Source organism: Sorex araneus, chromosome 2, assembly GCF_027595985.1.
Source record: "Sorex araneus isolate mSorAra2 chromosome 2, mSorAra2.pri, whole genome shotgun sequence".
NCBI classification, from domain to species: domain Eukaryota; kingdom Metazoa; phylum Chordata; class Mammalia; order Eulipotyphla; family Soricidae; genus Sorex; species Sorex araneus.
The window spans coordinates 324,163,453-324,183,627 of record NC_073303.1 but is presented as its reverse complement, the minus strand read 5'-3'; the positions used below and the strand labels follow the sequence as shown (position 1 = coordinate 324,183,627).

Here is a 20,175-nt window from a genome sequence, read left to right as displayed (position 1 = left end):
GCTTAGCTTCGTTGGCCTCTGTTCTACTTTCCATATAATTTTCTCTGCTTCTGCTGGGCTGACATTATTATGGAATTTGGGGGTGTTTCACGGCCACATATGCACTGCGTGCTTCAGGAACTACCAGGGTCTATAGAACTGGGATGATTTTCCATCCACTCCCTACACCCACTCCTGGGGGGTCCCCAGAGTTTTCATCCTGAAGGTGTACGTACAGCTTGGCTTGGCATCTCTTCTGAGATTTGTCATGAAGATGGGCCATTGTTTAAGTTGGGTTTCTGGCAGTACAGGGGTGTAGGGGAGATTGCCCCGTCCCTCTCTCTAAGAAGATCCCAGAGTTTTCAGCCTGTAAAAAGATGTACCTGGTAATTTTGTCTACTTGGTGCATGATAATTATTTTGTCTGTATTCTTCACCAGATAAGAAGATACATAAGGGGCTGGAGCGATAGCACAGCAGGCAGGGCATTTGCCTTGCACAGGCAAACCCGGGTTTGAGTCCCAGCATCTCCTATGGTCCCCTGAGTACCACCAGGAGTTAATTCCTGAGTGCATGAGCCAGGAGTAAATCCTGTGCAACTGGGGTGTGACCCAAAAAGCAAAAAAAGGAAAAAATAGATAATTGTTACTGTTGAGTTTTGAACTTAGCTATATATTCTGGCATCTTACAATACAAAAGAAAAGTTACATATTTTTAATTGTTATTTTGATCTAGAGAAGACAACCTTGACTCTGAATTTAAGATGTCTTTACATAAACTTGGTAGTGTAAAAGACCCTGTTGAAATGCATTGAAAAAGACACAACTTTTTTAGTTAGCTTTTCCTATATTGACTGAAAAAACTGCCAAAAGTTTTATTCTTTTTTTTTTTTTTTTTTTTTTTGCCTTTTGGGTCACACCTGGCGATGCACAGGGGTCACTCCTGGCTCATGCACTCAGGAATTACCCCTGGCGATGCTTAGGGAACTATATGGGATGCTGGGATTCGAACCTGGGTCGGCCACGTGCAAGGCAAACCCCTATCCTCTGTGCTATCACTCCAGCCCCTGAAGTTTTATTCTTTTTTAATTTATTATAGTTTACATAATATGGTTGCAATAGTGTTGAAACTTATAGTATTAATATACAAAGTTACTGTGTCCCACCACCTCCACCATGCCCTTGACCCTTCCCCACTGTCCATTGCAGTGTGGGTGGAACTGGAGGGAATCATATGAAGAGGTGACATAGGGACTTTAATGGTAAAAGTTGTAGAGTTTCTGTGTATCACAGTTCCTAATTAAAACATGCATGTAGTATCTCTATATGTAATTTTGTTTCACTAATGAAAACATGTTAGGACTCCTGTTTTTTTTTTTTTTGGCCCAGCACTTAGTCCTTGCTCTGCCCCCAGGGATCACTCCTGGCAGTGCTCTGGGGACTATATGTGGTGACCAGGATTGAATCTGGGTCAACTGGTTACCTGTGTAGGGTTTTTCTGTTTTGATTTTGGTTTTTTGGTGTTTATTTGTTTTTTTCTTTTTTTTTTTTTCTGGGGGGGGTGATTTGAGGGAATGGTTTTGGCTATACCCTGTGGTGTTCAGAGTCTATTTCTGGCACAGTGCGCAGAAGCTACTCCTGGCCTTGTGCTCAGAGCGCCATATGTGTTGCTGGGAGTTGAACTTGGGTCAGCCTCATACAAAACAAGCACCTTAACCCCTATGCTCTCTCTTTAGCCCTTATGTCTGCATTTTGAGAAAGAGTATGATTTGGTTATTCTCCCATTTTCTATTCTTTTTTTGGCCAAATTAGAGATATAACTTTAAAATCTTTAATATTAGTGTGGAATTTTAAAGGTTTTGTAGAATACTAATTTTGACTTCTATTAAATAGATGAGAAGTCTTCTGTTACTTGAAACTTTTTATTCCATAAATCTCTTTTCTTGTATTTGATCCACAGCAAGTAGTATAGCTGGCAGGGGTGTGCTTGGGAGGGGAGATGAGGGACCTTGACAGGGGTTGCTTCCAAAAGTGTTCATAGGACAGTGCAGTGCTAGGGAACAAACTTGCGCCTTCTACAAAGCAGAATATGTGCTTAGCCCATTGAGTTATTTCTCCAGCCTCCTGCTCTTTTAAAAATAATTAGTGAAACAAAAACGTCTGGGCCATCTCTACTGATTCTTCTGCTTTAAAACTCATACTGCATAAGTAACTGGTATCAAGACATCTTAAATTTAGGAATACTTTATTTTATTAGGAATACTGATTAGTAGGATAGAAATGATTCTTGCTCTGTGCAGTGTGCATTCTAGAAATGCATTGATAAGAAACTGCTACTGACACAGTATATTTTAAAATCCAAAATGTAAACCTTAAATTTTTATCTTATTTCAGGAAGGATATTTGCTTTAGCACTCTCAATCATTTAGTTGGCAATAAAATTATCAACTGTTGCTATTTTTCTCTTATAAGAGTATTTTCTTCAAAAGTATTTAATTTGGGGCTAGAGAAATAGTTCAGCAGGCTGAGTACATGCTTTTGAGCAGAACGGCCACCATCAATCCCTAACACCACATGGTTCCCTGAGCAGTGAGCCTGAAGTACTACTGCACTGTCAGGTGTGACTCAAAAACAAAAAGTCAAATAGGGGCTGGAGCGATAGCACAGCGGGTAGGGCGTTTGCCTTGCACGCGGCCGACCCGGGTTTGAATCCCAGCATCCCATATGGTCCCCTGAGCACCGCCAGGAGTAATTCCTGAGTGTAGAACCAGGAGTAACCCCTGTGCATTGCCGGGTGTGACCCAAAAAGAAAAAAAAAAAAGGTCAAATAAAATAGTTAATTTTAAAAATGAATTACTAACACTGTTCATGTTTTTTTAACTTTGTGAAACCTGGTGTGTGTGTGTGTGTGTGTGTGCGTGCGTGCGTGTGGTGTGTGTGTGTGTAAGAAACTGAGCTTTGTGTCTTTGTTTCCTAGTAGTTTTGAAATAGGAGGAAACATTGGTTATCACATAGTTTATTACAATTTTTTGAAATTGTATTTTTTTACTTTGTTCAAACCAAAAATGTCGGTGATAACTCTTGAGTGTAGCCAGGTGACCCTGAAACACTGAGCCATCAGTACATCACTAGTTGGCTGTGTTATCCAGGGGGTGATGCCAAGGCTCCCAAGCACCACTGGGGATGGCCCCTATTAACAGAAATTTTTATTAAGCTACTGGAATTTGGACTGGAGTGATAGCACAGCGGGTAGGACGTTTGCCTTGCGGCTAACCTGGGTTTGATTCCTCCGTCCCTCTCAGAGAGCCCAGCAAGCTACCGAGAGTATCCCACCTCCTTGGCAGAGCCTGGCAGGCTACCCGTGGAGTATTTGATATGCCAAAAGCAGTAATAACAAGTCTCACAATGGAGACGTTACTACTGCCCACTTGAGCAAATCAATGAACAACGGGACGAGAGTGCTACAGTGCTATAGTGCTACTGAAATTTAGACGGAAGGGATGTGGGGATGTGTGCATTGGTAGAGCATGTCTAAGGCTCTGCACCCCCCCAAAAAAAAACTTGTCCATTAAGTATTAAAAAACCTTAAATTTATACTTAATAGACTAGAACTTCAATCTTTTGGTTGGTGTGAACTCTATTTATCATTCTTATAATAATACATTAGGAAAATAATGAGTTTTAGCAGTTTAATATAATTATTCATTGAGAGAATGCTTCTAGGTTATAAATTTGATAGTTATTGTTAAGGCCACTTTATTGTTTGTATCTTGGACCCTACACGGTGGTATACAGGAATTACTCAGGGGTGCTCAGGGGACCATATGGGATGTTGATGATAGACTCTGAGTTGGACATGTGCAAGGCAAACATGCTACCCCCATACTATCATTCCATCTCATAAAGCCATTTTTTAAAATTGACACAAACATTTCCTAAAATTCGCTTACACAGTATTTAATTACCTATGAACTGTTTTGTATATTTGAGTCCAATTAGCTATCATCCAAATGAGGTTTCAGATTGTTAGGATAAGAAGTTGTTCTTTCTTTCAGGAAATTGTCACGTTACTTTCTAAAAACCTTTAAATGAATGTAAAAACTGTTTAGCCTAGTAATTGTGTTAACTTTCTTCTCTCTTACAGAGTCCACTCCAAACCATCCATCACAAACATCAGCCCAAAAGAAAACACCTAGTTCTTCATCCCGACAAAAAGATAAAGTTAATAAACGAAACGAACGTGGTGAAACTCCTTTACACATGGCAGCTATTCGAGGGGATGTGAAACAGGTCAAAGAATTAATAAGTTTAGGGGCAAATGTGAATGTTAAAGATTTTGCAGGTAGGTTAATTAAGAATATACTGAGAACTAAAATTTTAAATTTCCTCTAAGCAAATTATATTTTAATACACATTCTGTATTATTTGGGGTAGGGGGATAGCCACACCTGTTTTACTAAGACTTACTCCTGCCTCTGTGCTCAGGGATCACACTTAACTGTATGAGGTTCCAGGGATCCAGCCAAAGTCAGCTGCACATAAGGCAGTAGCCTGACCTTCATCTTCTCTGTGTTCTCTCTCCTACATATTCTCTATTCTGAATGAAAGAGTCCTAAAAATATACTTTTATTACAAAACTTTTGAAGTATATGCATAAACACTCTGATCTCTGAATTCCCTGTCAGTGGGTAATATTTAAGAATATTAAAATTGTATTTTAGTTGACATTACTTTATAGTTCTTGATTCTGTTGTAGGTGAATTTGAATTATATATACATTTTCAAGATAGTTTATTCACAAGTTTTTTAGGAAGAGGAAAATTTATTAACCTGAACATGACATCAATAGAAACATGGTGATGGTATTTCATTTTACTTATGCAAAATTATAAGTGCTTTTTTAAAATTTTATTATTTTTTTTGCCTTTTGGGTCACACCCAGCAATGCACAGGGGTTACTCCTGGCTCATGCACTCAGGAATTCCTCGTGGCAGTGCTTGGGGGACCATATGGGATACTGGGAATTGAACCCGGGTCTGCCACGTGCAAGGCAAATGCCCTACCCACTGTGCTATCGCTCCAGCCCCTATAAGTGCATTCTTAATGTAGAAAGATTTGGCAACAAAAGTATCCAGGGAACCATATAGAATGTTCTTTTAATTTTATGCACCACTACTTTTCCCTCCTCCGGGATCTTTTCTATAGAACTTTTACCAACAACTTGTTGGTTATTTTTTCTCTACATCTTATGTATATAAAATGTACATGTATTCGTATATAAAGTATATAACAATGTCTATTTCACCTATCCAGCTATATCAATCTACAGATCTACAAAATGTCTTTTTCACTTAATGCTTTACAGTTTTTTTGGTGCGTACATGTAGTGCTGCTTCATTTTAATAGCTGCATAGTGTAGACTTTATGAATAGTATTTTTGTGAGCACATAGTTATGAAAGAATTTCAGTATTTCAGCAGAAGGAAACTGCTGAATTATTGGGGATGTATATATATTTTTAAATCTATTTGGTGGGTTGCATGCCGTATCTGGAAGGCGTGGGAACTATTCCTGGCTCTGCACTCAGGAGTGACGCCTGCTGATGCTCTGGGGACCATATATGGTACCAGGGATTGAACCAGGGCCTACCACATTCACGGCAGCACCTTACCTCTTACACTATTTATGCATCCCTGGGGGTGTATGTTTAAAATATTTTGAGGAATCAGAAAGGTAGTGTAGAGATGAATATGTTTGTCTTCCCTGTGGCCAACCTCATTTCAATTCCCAGCACTGCATTGAGCTCACTTCCTCTCCAGCACCTCCAGAAGTCACCCCTTAGCACAGAGCCAGGATTGAACTCAAAACATCACTGGGTGTGGCCCAACACCCAATAAAAGTTTTGAAATACAAATAGTCCTCCAGAAAATTCTTTATTAATTTGCACCACCATTAACAGTAAATTAAAGATATTTTTCCTTTTTCTCTTTGTTCACTAAAATCACATATTACTAATCTACTGAAATTTTGACAGATCAGTACAGGAGCAATCACCCAGCAGGTAGGACATTTGCCTTGTGCTAGGCCAATCTAAAGACGTTTGATGAATCAGATGGTTTTGTTAGGATTTTATTATTTGGAGTGTGGGGTCATCCCTGGCTCTGCTCAGGAGCTGCTCCTTCCTCTGTGCTCAGGGATTGCTCCTAAGAACATTGTAGGACCAAGCAGTGCTTGAGATCACTCCTACCTTTAAGCCCCCTCTCTGGTTCTGTTGGAGCTTCTTTTTGGTTTTTTGGGAAGGGAGGCAGAGTCAGTCTTTGTAGCAGTGCTCAGGACGCTCTGGGTCCCCTTCTTGTGATTCTCTTCCAACCAACTGTTGGGGCCAAAGGATGTGTTGCTAAGGCCCTGAGGAGGACCTTATGGTGCTGGGGGTTGAACCAGGCCTAATGCAGCACATGTCCTTATCTTATTATCTCTGGCCCCCTATTTGAATTTACTAGAGAAGTGTTGGCCACACCTGTTACTTGGAGACATCTTCTAGAACTATGGAGGTCGCTCTCAGTGGTACTTGGGGAATATGTGGTGCTAGCGATCAAATAGGGTCAACCTCATGCAAGACCTAACCCCTACACTATTTCTCTGACCCCTATATGAATTTCTTAATGAGTAGTGACTAAATATTTTCTCTGCATATTATAAATTAATGTGTTTTATAACTGTCAGATTCAGTTCCTGGTACATTTATTTTCAGTTATGTTAATATTTAGAAGTAATTTATTACAGGTTGTAGCTTTGTACAAATCGGATATATAAAAATTTTGACTATTTTCATTGTGATTTTTGTACGAAAGTTTGTATTTTCAGTATAATCCTATCAATTAACATTTTTATTAGATTTTTTTAAGGTCTTTTTTGGCCCTTATATCATAAATCCATGTCCCTAATATTTTTCTACATCCAGTTTTGGTAGTTTTACCTTTACATTTAGCCCTTTCAAATTGTACCCTAGAGTGATGGAATATTGGACAGGAGTAGACCTAGGAATGGTAAGCTAGATGGTCATGGGCATTTTGGTGGCCATGGTGGCCAGTTTGTTTGTGCAAAAATTGAATCCTGTTGCAACCCTATCACTTAAAACTATTATAAAATATGCTTAAATTTATTTTTATTTTTATTTTCTTGGCTTTTGGGGTCACACCCAGCAATGCTCAGGGGTTACAGGTCCTGGCTCTGCACTCAGGAATCACTCCTGGCAGTGCTGGGAACCTTATGGGATGCTGGGGATTGAACCTGGGCTGGCTGTATGCCAGGCAAACGCCCTAACTGCTGTACTATCGCTCCAGCCCCAAATATGCTTAAATGTTTTTTTAAAAAATTATGCCTTAGAATTTCTCTGTTAACTGTCAGGGAAAATCAGTATATAGGATCCATCATACATATTGCTATGGTGTTTCCTTCTGTGAGGTGGTTATTGCTCCCCAGCAGCACTCACGAGGCCCATAGACCATTCCCCATTTCCAACAGTAACTGACTTGACTACTCAGTGCTTGGACCAGACTCTCAAATTTTATTTTTTACAGAATGAGACTTAAAATGTACAGCATCCATTCTAGATGGAAACTTTAGTATCTACCAGAACCTAAAAAATATATTTCCCTTTTATCTAACAATTCCACTTTAAGTATTAATTGTAATGTTAAGTATTTATCTTAAGTATTTGTCTTAAGTTTAAATAAAGGTATATTCATTCTTTAAATCATATATGAGTGCTGGAGAAGTACTATAACAGGTAGGGCACTTGCATTGCATGTGGCCAGCCTGGGTTCTATCCCTGGCATATCATATGGTCCCGAGCATCACCAGGAATAAGCCCTGAGTGTAGAGCAAGGAGTAAACCCTGAGTTACTGCTGGATGTGATCCCCCACCCAAAAAAATACAACCCATATGTGAATGGTGGCATAATTTTTTAATGATTAATTTCTGCTTTAATTGTGTTTTCTCATTTACTTCTTATATGGGACTTTAAAACTGTCAAAAGATAAATTTGTTGCAGTTAAAATTAAGTGTTAAGACTGAAAAAGAATGAACAGATAACAACCCTTAAAGTATAAGGGGTTTTGTTTATTGAAAGATCTGAATAAACTAATATTTTGCTTTTGTAGGATTTTTTCTGCTGGAATGATAGTATAATGTATAGGACACTTTCCTTGCCAGCAGCCAAACCAGATTTGATCCCTGTTGCTTCATATGGTCCCCTGAGTTCCACCAGGAGTGATCCCTGATCCCTGAGCATAGAACCAGGAGTAAGCCAGGAGCACCACTGGCTGTGACCCGCCCCCCCAAAAAAAACCCAAACAATATTTTTTCATAGTTAGAATGACTATCTTCAGGTATAATGAGGTTATGTAATTTTTTGGATAAACTTAAATATTTTGTGTATTGGGATCATACGTGACTATCTTCTGGCTTAGAGACACTCCTGGTAGTGCTCAGCAGATTCCTATGGGGTGCTAGGGATAAAACCAAGTTACAACCATGTCCAAGTTAATCATCCTAACCACTGTACTATTTCCCATTAAATGTTTAATATTTTTGTCAAATAGTTTCCATTAGAAATAATACCATGATCCTTCTATAAAACTGATGGTGTTATCAGCTATTTTCTTTGTCACTGTATCTTTGTTCTGTACAGGAGGCATTCAGAGTTGATATATCACACAAGTATGTTTCTGAAAAGTATATAAATTAGTACAAATGAAACCCTATGTTAATATTCTCACATTAGGTTGGACACCACTGCATGAAGCTTGCAATGTTGGGTATTACGATGTTGCTAAGATACTTATAGCAGCTGGAGCAGATGTTAACACACAAGGCTTAGATGATGACACTCCACTTCATGATTCTGCAAGTAGTGGACACAGAGATGTAAGTATACAGAAAAACCAACAATATGCACTATCAAAATATAAAGTCACACCAGTATAATTTACTTCCTAGTCCATGTGAACTTGTGTCTCATTTATTGCTGGATTATCTGTTTATATTTTATTTTCTTTTTTCTACTTTCAAATTGCTGATTCCTGTCAAAATTATGGCTAGCATTATCTATTTTGCTATTTGAGTATACAGATTAACAAGGTAGAAATTTTGTTTTTATAGTTTAGGTAGCATGGTTGGAGTTAATGTCTATAGTAGAATGTACAGGTTCTGCAGCCCACCACCAGCAAAGTGCCCAGTTCCCTCCACCAGTATCCTTATGTCACTTCTAGCCCATCTCTTCAGTCGCTCCTACCTTTCCCCCAGTTTAGAACTCTAAGAGTTTTATAATCCAAACCTAAGGATTTGTCAATGTTTGATACTATTTCCAGTGGGGTCTTTAATGTTATTTGTTAATCAGATACCTAGATAGGATGTTTGAAACACATTTTTCTGACAAAAATTTTGAAGTGTTATACTCCCTAATAGGGGAAGGGACGAATGGCATTACACCCAGCTGTGCTCAAGACTTTCTTCTGGTGCTCCGTACGTGGTGCTGGAGATCAAACATGGGTCAGCCTCATGCAAGGCAGATGCCTCACTTACTCACTATGCTCTCTTTCCAGCCCACTTCTAACTTTTAAAGGCATTTTATTTTAGTTAGGGAAAACAGTATTTGGTATAAAGAGATAGGAGTTAACTCTGGCCTGGTTTGTTTGACATGCTGTATATTCTTGAGTAAGTTACTTCTCTCCTTGAACCTCCATTTCCTTATCTTTAATAAATAATTATCTTAGAAAGGTAGATAATGGCTATTGAAAAAAAGACCATACACATAAACACTTCTTTAATTCTTTTTGTTTGGGGGGGAGGGTGCTTTGGGGCAGAGGGGCCACACCTGGCCATGCTTAGGGATTACTCCTGGCAGGACTTGGGACCGTATGGAGTGCCAGGGATCAAGACAAAGGCCCTACCTGCTCTACTATCTCTCCAACTCCTCACACCTTTAATTCTAAAATGTCAAGAATAAAAGAATAATAAAGCAGGGCGAGGTAGCTCCATGTGTTCTGAGCACATGCCATTCATACATAAGGCCAGATTTAATCTGTGGTACCATATGAACACCTGAACACTACCAGTTATGGCCTATCAATGGAATAAAAAATTGCCTCTCTTTTGATACTACTACATTGTGTGAGTCGGGGGGGGGGGGAGGGCGTGGACACAAGGTTTGCATATCCAACACAAAAGTGAGGGAAAGGTATTTTGGGATGATTGGATAAAGGTAGATGACAAAAGAAAAATTTAGGGGAAGAAAAATTTAAAGGAAGCAAAATTTAGACAGCGACCAGTCTATTTTAGAGAAAGAGGTCTTGGGGTGCCATTGGGAGTAACATCTAAGCACGGAATGAGTTCTAGAAGCACCATCAGGTGTGACCCAATTCTCTGCATCTTCAACACCCCCGTTGCCCTCCCAAAAAAGTTGACTTGAAAAATACAATAGGGGCTGGAGAGATAGCACAGCGGGTAGGGCGTTTGCCTTGCACGTGCCCGACCCGGGTTCAAATCCCAGCATCCCATATGGTCCCCTGAGCACGGCCAGGGGTAATTCCTGAGTGCAGAGCCAGGAGTAACCCCTGTGCATCGCCAGGTGTGACCCAAAAAGCAAAAAAAAAAAAAAAAAAAGAAAAATACAATAGTGTATTAAACAGGTCTGTGTGTGCTTTATTTTATTTTATTTTATTTTATTTTATTTTATTTTATTTTATTTTATTTTATTTTATTTTTTGCTTTTAGGCCACACGTGGCTTAGCTCAGGGCTTACTCCTTAGCTCAGATCTGGCTCTGTAGTCTTGGGTCACTCTGGGCATGTGTCAAGGGGGTATGTGGAGTGATAGAAATCAAACCGGAGTCTGCTGTGTTCAAGGCAAGTGCCCCTACCTGCAGTGCTATATATTACATACTCTAAAGTACTCTAGAACTCTTCAAGTACTGTCCTTTCTGATGTTATACAAAATGAATTAAGAGTAAGTATGTTGAAAACTGGACTAATGAAAACTCAGGATCATTGACTCCAGGGAAAATGAAGTTGTGCACAGATAGAAATTCACATTGTAAAGTTGGCTTGATGTTTTTTTTAATAATAGTAATATACAATAATATACAGAGGTTCTGTCATTATGTTGGAAAGTTAAGGAGAAAGGAATTTTATGTATTGGAGAATAGGAGAGTCAAATCTATTTCTTCCCTGCTAGACAGTAGACAATGCCTAAAATCGAGAAGTACGTAAGCATCAAACTTAGGTATGTCATTTATGTATGTAGAGATAGGTTTTGCATCTTAAGGACACTATGTTCTTCATTAGCAGATTTGCAGAGTTATCTTTTAAAATCATAAGCATATGATTAAGTACTTGTTTCTTTGATACAGTCTTATATTTCTAATTGTCAATATTAACAGTTTATTCTTTTATAGTATGGAAATGCTTCATTATCATGCATCTTTATTCTTTTTTTTTTTTTAAATGGAGAGCATTGAAAGGAGGGGAAGCAGAATTTTATTTTATTATTTTTTATTTTTTTATTTTATTTTTTTTGCTTTTTTGGGTCACACCCAGCGATGCTCAGGGGTTACTCCTGGCTTTGCACTCAGGAATTACTCCTGGCGGTGCTTGGGGGACCATATGGGATGCCGGGGATCGAACCCGGGTGGGCCGCGTGCAAGGCAAACGCCCTACCCGCTGTGCTATCGCTCCGGCCCCTGCATCTTTATTCTTAAGTATTTTCATTTGAAGCTTCTAATTTACAACATTAATAAAGTTTTTTTTTTCTTTTTAAGGATGTGGGGTTTTTTTGGGTGGTTTTTTCTGAAGTATAACAAGTTTATTGGGAAATAAAGGGTGGTGAGGAGAGAGGGAAGGTAGCTCAGTGAAGAATATGGGCTTCTCCAGAGTTGAGAGAGCCCCAAAGTACACATCTCAGCATTAAAAAAAGTAGGAGAGTATGAATGTACACATCTTAGAAGGTGAGATGTGGGGTGACACTACACAGCTTGACTTATTTTTTTAAGTACCAGAAAATACCATAGTTATATATTTAGAACACAAAGACTTGATTTAGAACAAGGGGAGAACTTTGTGCTATACTAGTGTCTATTTGCATATGATAGACCACAGTAGTATCACAAAAATAGAACATGAAGTCAGGAGAAGTGAGATTAAAAACAGAATTAGTAGTAGTTGTCCACTTATTCTTTATAGCGTGTTCATTGTAGACAGTGATGACTCTGATTTCTGGATTTAGTGACTGGATTTTAGCAGTTACTCTAAAAATGAAAGTAGATGGGAGAGATAATACATAAGGTAGAGAGAGCACTTAGGTTGCATGCGCCTTCCCAGGTTCAGTCACCTGCACCACATTTGATCCTCAGAGTTTCACCGAAAGACAGATCTAGGAGTAATAAGGCTGAGCACCGCCAGGTATCACCCAAAACGAAGGTAGATAGAAAATAAGGTGCTTTCGGCGAGGAGATAGTGTGGTAATTAGCACACATGTTTATCATGAGTTCAACCCAGTTTTGCCGCCACCAAATGGTTTTCAAGCATTGCTAAGTGTGGCCTTAGGAGCCTCTGAGTACTTCTAAATATGGTCCTGGAGACCCCCAGCACTGGTAGGCAAACTCCAGTACACAAGGTCAAAGCAGCATCATGTCTTCAGACCCTTGTATTGAACTCGCAGCCTGTTTGATCAAAAATGACCGGTGGGGTGCTGGATGTTCTTACCGCCACTTGAAGGGCCAAAACAAAACCCTTTACAGCCATATTAACAAACTCCATTTGTGACCTGTTGGTTTGAGCTACCTCAGATGTATTGGTTTGAGATACACATATATTCAGCTAGGTATATTCAGTGAATGATTGGATACTTATGTTTGGAGTTCAAGAAAGTGGGCTGAAAAAGAATAAAGAATAACATGAATGGATTATATAGTTATCGTATTCAGTCAGAGTAGATGATGTTTTCAACTCAAACATGAGACATTGGATATAGGACAGAATTCTACGGAAATAGTAATGAACTTAGATCTCTGAAGACCTATTTTATATAACTGATGTTAGCATAATTTTAGGTACAAGAATGAAGGATTAATTAAAAAAAGCCAAAGTGCAGGGGTGAAAATCTTTTCAGAAGCTTGTATAAATGGAGAGATTTAGGTAGAGTGTGGGGATTTAAACTTTTAACAGTGACTTTGCTTAATTTATTGATACTTTAAAGAGAGATGAACTCGCAAGAAAGGTTTTTGGAAATTAGCCCTTTGAAAAGCTTTACGTTATAGAAAGGAAGAATCTTATCCTCCTCCATAATAGTATATAGATGCAATATATAAAAGACATAAAGTGATGGCAAACCTCACAGATCCTTGTGGGGTTTTTTGGGGGTGGGGGTCACACCCGGCAATGCACAGGGGTTACTCCTGGCTTTGCACTCAGGAATTACTCCTGGCGGTGCTCAGGGGACCATATGTGATGCTGGGAATCGAACACGGATTGACCATGTGCAAGGCAAATGCCCTACCCACTGTGATAGCACTCCAGTCCCCACAGATCCTTGTTTTATAAAGCACCAGCTTACATAATTTCAGGGGTGAGGGGTGCGGGAAGAGAGGTCTCTTTAAGAAACATCTCAGTGATGAATACAAAATTGGAGGGTTTTGTAAGGGGCCTGGTGAAATTGAGAAGCCTTGAAGTTGAAGTTCCAGTGTTCATTAATAGGAGTTTTAAATGTTTTGGAGATGGGGGAAAGAGAATTAGTGATACGGTGATAAAGCAGGGGGTGTAGATCTCGAATTTGATTCCCCCTTCAGACATGCTTGCACTTTTCTACAGCCTATAGGTCTGGCTACAGGTAGCCCCCAGCTCAGCTGGCCTAAATATCCCCACCTCACCATGTTGAGCACCGTCGGGTACTACACTGGTAAGCCTAGTATTGCTGAGTGTGACTATGTACTTCCAAGTACATCTGGGAAGAGCCCCCAAGTCCCCGTATAAGATCAAAAGCACTGATAGTGACTAACCTTAAACAGAAATAACATTCTTGAGATTCCGTCTCAAATACATATTTCAGGAGGTTAGAGAACTCTTAATTGTTAATTTACCTGCAGAACGTGAAGTACTTGTTAATCACATTTGATGGAAGGTTGAAATGGGAATTATTCCAAGTAAAGAGATTTACTGTGAAAATAGCCCAGCTTAAATTTGGGGCTGGATGAATAACGATACCTTGTGCTGTTCAGGGACTTCTCCTTCCTGGCTCCTTGCTTAGGTGTTGCTTCTGGCAGTGCTTGGGGGATGATTGTAGTGCCAGGGAGTGAACCTGGGCCTCCTGTATGAAAAGGATGTGTTCAGTTCATTGAGCTATCCATCTGGCTCCCCAGCCCACCCCAGACCCTCCCAGACACACACAAATTTAAGTGAAGTAAAATATTTTTGTTTGGGGCTGGAGTGATACCACAGCGGGTAGGGCGTTTGCCTTGCACAAGGCCGACCCGGGTTTGATTCCCAGCATCCCATATGGTCCCCCGAGTACTGCCAGGAGTAATTTCTGAGTGCATGAGCCAGGAGTAACCCCTGTGCACCAAAGGGTGTGACCCAAAAAAAGTTGAAAAAAAATTTTTTTTTATTTAAAGAAATTCACTTATAGGAATGTGAGAAGAGATGAGAGATAATGTGTTCAGGAGAGACCACAGGCTTCTCCAGCATGCCAAAAGCCCCCACCCCCAAGCACTCACACACATAGTTTTCAAGTAGAACATTTCTTTTTTTAAGGTCATCAGGTGGAGGAGCATGGCAATGAAACGAAGACAGTATTTCAAATAGAAACAAGGGATGGAAACAATACATGAAGCTTACTGTGTATTTTCAGTAGAGTGACTGAAATGATGTAATCTATGAATCTTCCTACTGTCTAATGTTACAGATAGTGAAACTGTTACTTCGTCATGGTGGAAATCCATTTCAAGCTAATAAACATGGGGAGCGTCCAGTGGATGTAGCAGAAACAGAGGAGTTGGAGCTGCTGCTCAAAAGAGAGGTGCCTTTATCTGATGATGATGAAAGTTACACAGGTTTGTTTCAGATAATGGGAATTAAAGCTTGACAGTTTTATAGTACATAGTATTTCTACATAAAAAATTAGAATCATTCTACCTAGCTATTAAGACCAGTAGATTTATTAACCCTAGGTATTTACTGTGTGTTCTCCAAGTAAATGGAACTAAAATGCTATAGTTCATTCCTGTGATTTCCCTTTCGCCTTCACAACGTGCTGAATGTATAGTGAAGCCAATAGCAGAGCCTTTCTTCATTAATAGCTACCACCACTGCTGTACTCCCTTTATTTATTCTCTCATTAATTACAAAGTCACTAACCAAAGTTTTTGTTCTGTTGAGTTTATATTTTTGAATTTTGGTCGTTAATATGAGACAGTTTTACATCCGCAAAGACAGTTTTACAAACAATTTTTTAAGGGTCTTAAAGAGTATTGTAGAAAATTTTAACACAAAAAAACAAACAATCTTCCCTCTGCTGAAGAAAATCTTGTATAAAATTGCAAGTGTTCAGGATGTTTTAGCAAAAAATCAATGGAAAAGAAATAATAATAATTTCATAACTAGCTGTATCCTTAGGAACCTAAAGAACTGCTCCAGGAATTAGGTAGTTCTTTTATTAATCTGTATGTAAGGTAACATACTGCTATTTAATTTCAGCCACTGTCAGAAGACAATCTAGGTTCAAAGCAAAGAAGTTTATCAATGCTAAATTAAACAAGTTTTGGGGAGAGGGGATAACAAAAGTATAGTAAACTTGTTTTAAATAGGAAAGTATTATAAGTATTTTTACATGATACTGGGGGGGGAAGGCAGTTTGAGAATTTTTTGGATGAGATCAAGGAAGACAGTTCTAAGGGTGCAACACAAGCTTTATATGTGGGGCTTTGGTTCAATCACTGGTACTGATGGTCCCCAGTGCATTGTTGGGAATGATAACTGAGCACTATGTCTGGAGTAGCACTTTTGCACCACTGCATATGAACCAGAAACCAAAGGGTGAATGGATATTTTGGAAACAAAAGTATGAATTACAGTCCTTACATAAAATATAGAAGAATTAAAGTCAAGAGAATTGTACAATAAAACGGCCATTTGCTGATGATAAATGGTGTGATGCAAAGAAAAAAATTTATTGTCTTTTTAAACTCCATGAAATATTGTCAAAATATATAAAACAGAAATTGTTAGAAACATAAGGCAAGGACCCACAAGAGTGTAAGAGGTATGGTGCTTGCCTTGTATATGACCAACCCTGGTTCACTTCAGGACTCTCTGGACATCAGTTTGGCTGTGGCCCCAAAACTGGGGAACAGTAGAGAAAAAAGAAAGGCGGAAGGGAGGATGGGGAAGAGGGGAGAAACAGGCAGAAATAACATTAGTTGACAACCTTAATCTTTTCCTTGTTAGTTAACAGTATCTTACTAAGAAAAACATCCCTAACATTAAAATTAAAGAACTTAATAACTGAGGAAATGAAAGAAAGATCTGAAAAGAGAGACAAGAAGTCAATAAAAAACAAAATTTAATGAAACAATTAGGAAACAAAATAGATTTGTATGTGATTGTTGTTGTTATTGTCACATAAGCCTATGACCTCTGGCCTTACAAAATAATCAAGTTCAATTGAGTTGCTTCTCTTACAAAATTGCAATACTAGGAAGGTAGCTCAAAGGTAGTATAGTACTTGCCATGATGTGTGAGACCCTAAATTTAATGTCTGGCATCAGAAAAGAAAAAAATAATTGGAGTCCAGAGACAGAATACAGAGGCTAAGGTATTTGCCTTGTGCATGGCCTATCTTGGCACAACATAGCGGGTAGGGGGTGACATCCCTCCTCCCCACTCCCTACCCCAGCATTGCCATGAGTGATCCCTGAGCTCAGAGCCAGGAATAAACCCTTAGCACCACTGATTGGTCCAAAAACCTTCCCTCACCATCCATGAGAAAAAATTGAAAGCAAAATTAAATACACAAATTAGTAGGTAACCTATCAAGAAAAAATTAGTGGAAGTTGACAAACATCAGCGAGTAAGAAAATAGAGCCAGAAAAGTATAAAAAGACATTTACAATGAATATTTACTCACTAAAAGATCTCACCAACGAATAAAATTTGAAAGAGTCTAGCATAGCACGGTGCCTTGCTAATATACTTAGTAAAACTTCCCTTATATGGGGCTGGAGAGATAGTGTAGTGGTGAAGGTACATGCCTTGCATGTGACCAAGTCCAGTTTGATCTTTGGCTGCCTATGGTCCTCCAGCAGTACCAGGGGTAGTGTTGCAAGCCATCTGGTAATCTGCAGCACCGAAAGGCCTTAGAGGACCACTGGCCAACTTGGCTGAGAATCACTGGGAAGGGCCGCTGGCCATCCTGGTCACTTCTTTGGAGATCTCAAAAAACAGGTCCCTCTATAAAATGGGTAAAATTTGTTTAATAGTAATCAAATATTTAACCAGAGAGATAGAACAATAGGCTGAGTATATGGTTTGCATTTGAGATACGTGTGTTCAATCCCTAGCACTGCATGGTCCATCACCCCAAACACTGCCAGGTGTGTCCCACCAAAAAAACAAAATATAACCAAATTCTGATGAGCTTTGCAATTAAGCTGCCATGATACATTGTTGAGAGTGCTTGGGGGTGAGGGGGGGAAATTGTTAGAATATGTAAAACTCCTGAGACTAACCAAAAATGCTGATATATTTATAAACAATGTTATATATATATATATATACATATATATATATCTTGTGCAGCCATTAAAATGGTGTTGGTAAAGTGTTTTCCATATACTATATATGTCTTAGTATATGGTGAACTACATTTCCCTCTTGAGTATTAAAAAGGGGGGGCTGGAGCGATAGCACAGCGGGTAGGACGTTTGCCTTGCATGCGGCCAACCCAGCACCTCATATGGTCCCCGAGCACCACCAGGAGTAATTCCTGAGTGCAGAGCCAGGAGTAACCCCTGCATATCGCCGGGTGTGACCCCCCTAAAAAAAAAAGAATTTTGTAGTCTAAATTAATAAACACTGTACATTATTTAAAGATACGTACTTAAGTATACACAGTGGAAATGATATGTATCAATTTAGAAATACTATTGTAGTGGGTTGGAGCAATAGCACAGCAGGTAGGGCGTTTGCCTTGCACGTGACCAACCTGGATTTGATTCCTCTGTCCCTCTTGGAGAGTCCGGCAAGCTACCGAGAGTTTCCCATCAGCACGGCAGAGCCTGGCAAACTACCCGTGGCATATTCGAATGCCAAAAACAGTAATAAGAAGTCTCATAAAGGAGACATTACTGTTGCCCTCTCAAGCAAATCAGTGAGCAACGGATGACAGTGATACAGTGATTTTTATAGTATTTTTAGGCAACATAATTACAATATTAACATTTATGGTCTATGTTATGTACAGTAACAAAGTTACTGTATATACTCCCTCCATCCAAAGTACCCAAGACCTTCAGCACTCCTCTACTCTGGTAGAAATAATCTGTCTGCTAGATGTATTCTCCTCTCACTAGAAATATTTTTTACTGTCTTATAAAAGGCTTTGTAAAACTGCGCACATCTATTTCAGTGTTTTCATGTACACCAGAATGACCTTTAGCCATCTAATGACTTTTCATATTCAATTCTACCCATAGTCCTTGACATGCAGCACTTCAGAGATCTCATTATATGCTAGCATAAGGAAAAATGGTCTCAAAATGAGCCATTTACTATTTGTGTTCTTTATAACATAATTATATTCCTGTTGTTATTCATGTTTATTTGGGTTTATGGGCCACATGTAGTGCTGGTCAAAACTACTCCTGAGATCATATGAGCAGAGATCATAGTGGGCCTCTGCCTACTGCTGCATGCATTCAGCCCATTGAGTGGTCCCTCTGACCCCTATTAGCTTTTAAAATATGCAGTATTTAGGGGCTGGATTGATAGTACAGTAACAGGGCATTTGCCTTTCAAGCAACTAACCCTTTTTCCATCCCTAGCACTACATACTATCCCCTAGCCCGCCTTGAGTACAGAGCCAGGAGTAGGTCCTAAGTATCACTGGGTGAGGCCAAAACATTAGCAGCAAAGCCTCCCAATATTTCATTATGAAAATGAACAAACATACAGCAGAGTTCTAAAGAATTTTACAGTAATACCCGGTACTACCCAAAGTGATGAAAATTCCTTATGTCCCTTCAAAATCACTTTCTGTTTCTATCTGTATACCTGTGTCTAAATAATGTAGTTTATGCTATTAATGGTAAAGATTATGCAAATGATCTTTACTAAATTTATTATGCAAATATGTATTATTAAAGATTATTTTATGTGAAAATAATTAATGGCTGTTAAACCTAGGAGGAACTTTTTTCCTCCGCCCCCACTCCTCCTGTAGCCCTAGGAGGAACTTTTGATGCTCAGTATATTTATGTGATCTTCTTACTTTACAGGAGAAAAACAATCCCCATGATACATAGCAGAGAAATTTATCCATAACCTTGTGCTCAAAATTAACCATCCAAAGAGAAATGTTATATAGCTCCTGATTGATACCCTTAAAGGATATAACTTTATAGCATTCTGACAGTGCATAACCATGAAGAATGTTTTACTTTTAAAGAATGCCCCCCAATAAAATGGCATAAAAGTGGGGATTTTATGTTTTTGTGGTATACTTGGCTTTTCTGGTCACACCTGGCAATGCTCAGGAATTACTCCTAGTTCTGCACTGAGGAATAAACTCCTGACGTTAGTCTTGGGACCTTATGAAATGCCAGATATCAAACCCTGGTAGGCCACGTGTAAGGCAAACGCCCTATCCACTGTACTATCTCTGGCCCTGCCATGAAAGATTTTAAAATATCAGTATCAAGAAAAACCAACCAGTGAGAAATGTTTCAGGCTATCTAAAAAGATAACTAAATATATACCTACTCTTAAACTTGGTCCAGTATTAGAGGGGGAAATGATTTTTAAAGGATTAGCTCATTTTAATAAGGAATGTGAACTATAAATTAGCATATTAATATAAGTTAGTTGTGTTGACAACTATATTATGATGTTGAGAGTAATCTTACATAGTAGAAAATACTGACCGGAGTACATA

At 39.0% G+C, this 20,175-nt stretch overlaps 1 protein-coding gene across 3 annotated transcripts in view; it reads left to right on the top strand.

Moving 5' to 3' along the window:
* The window catches only part of ANKRD12 (ankyrin repeat domain 12), a 114,539-nt gene that overhangs the window by 45,504 nt on the left and 48,860 nt on the right, over positions 1-20,175 (top strand). For 2 of the 3 annotated variants that reach the window (XM_055127428.1, XM_055127427.1), the window contains 3 exons: positions 4,122-4,319; positions 8,763-8,905; positions 14,932-15,079. In XM_055127428.1, the coding sequence (XP_054983403.1) occupies positions 4,122-4,319; positions 8,763-8,905; positions 14,932-15,079 (489 nt within the window). Of the gene's footprint in view, positions 1-4,121; positions 4,320-8,762; positions 8,906-14,931; positions 15,080-20,175 lie in introns of those variants that run through there. The other variant, XM_055127429.1, reaches the window with a different exon arrangement.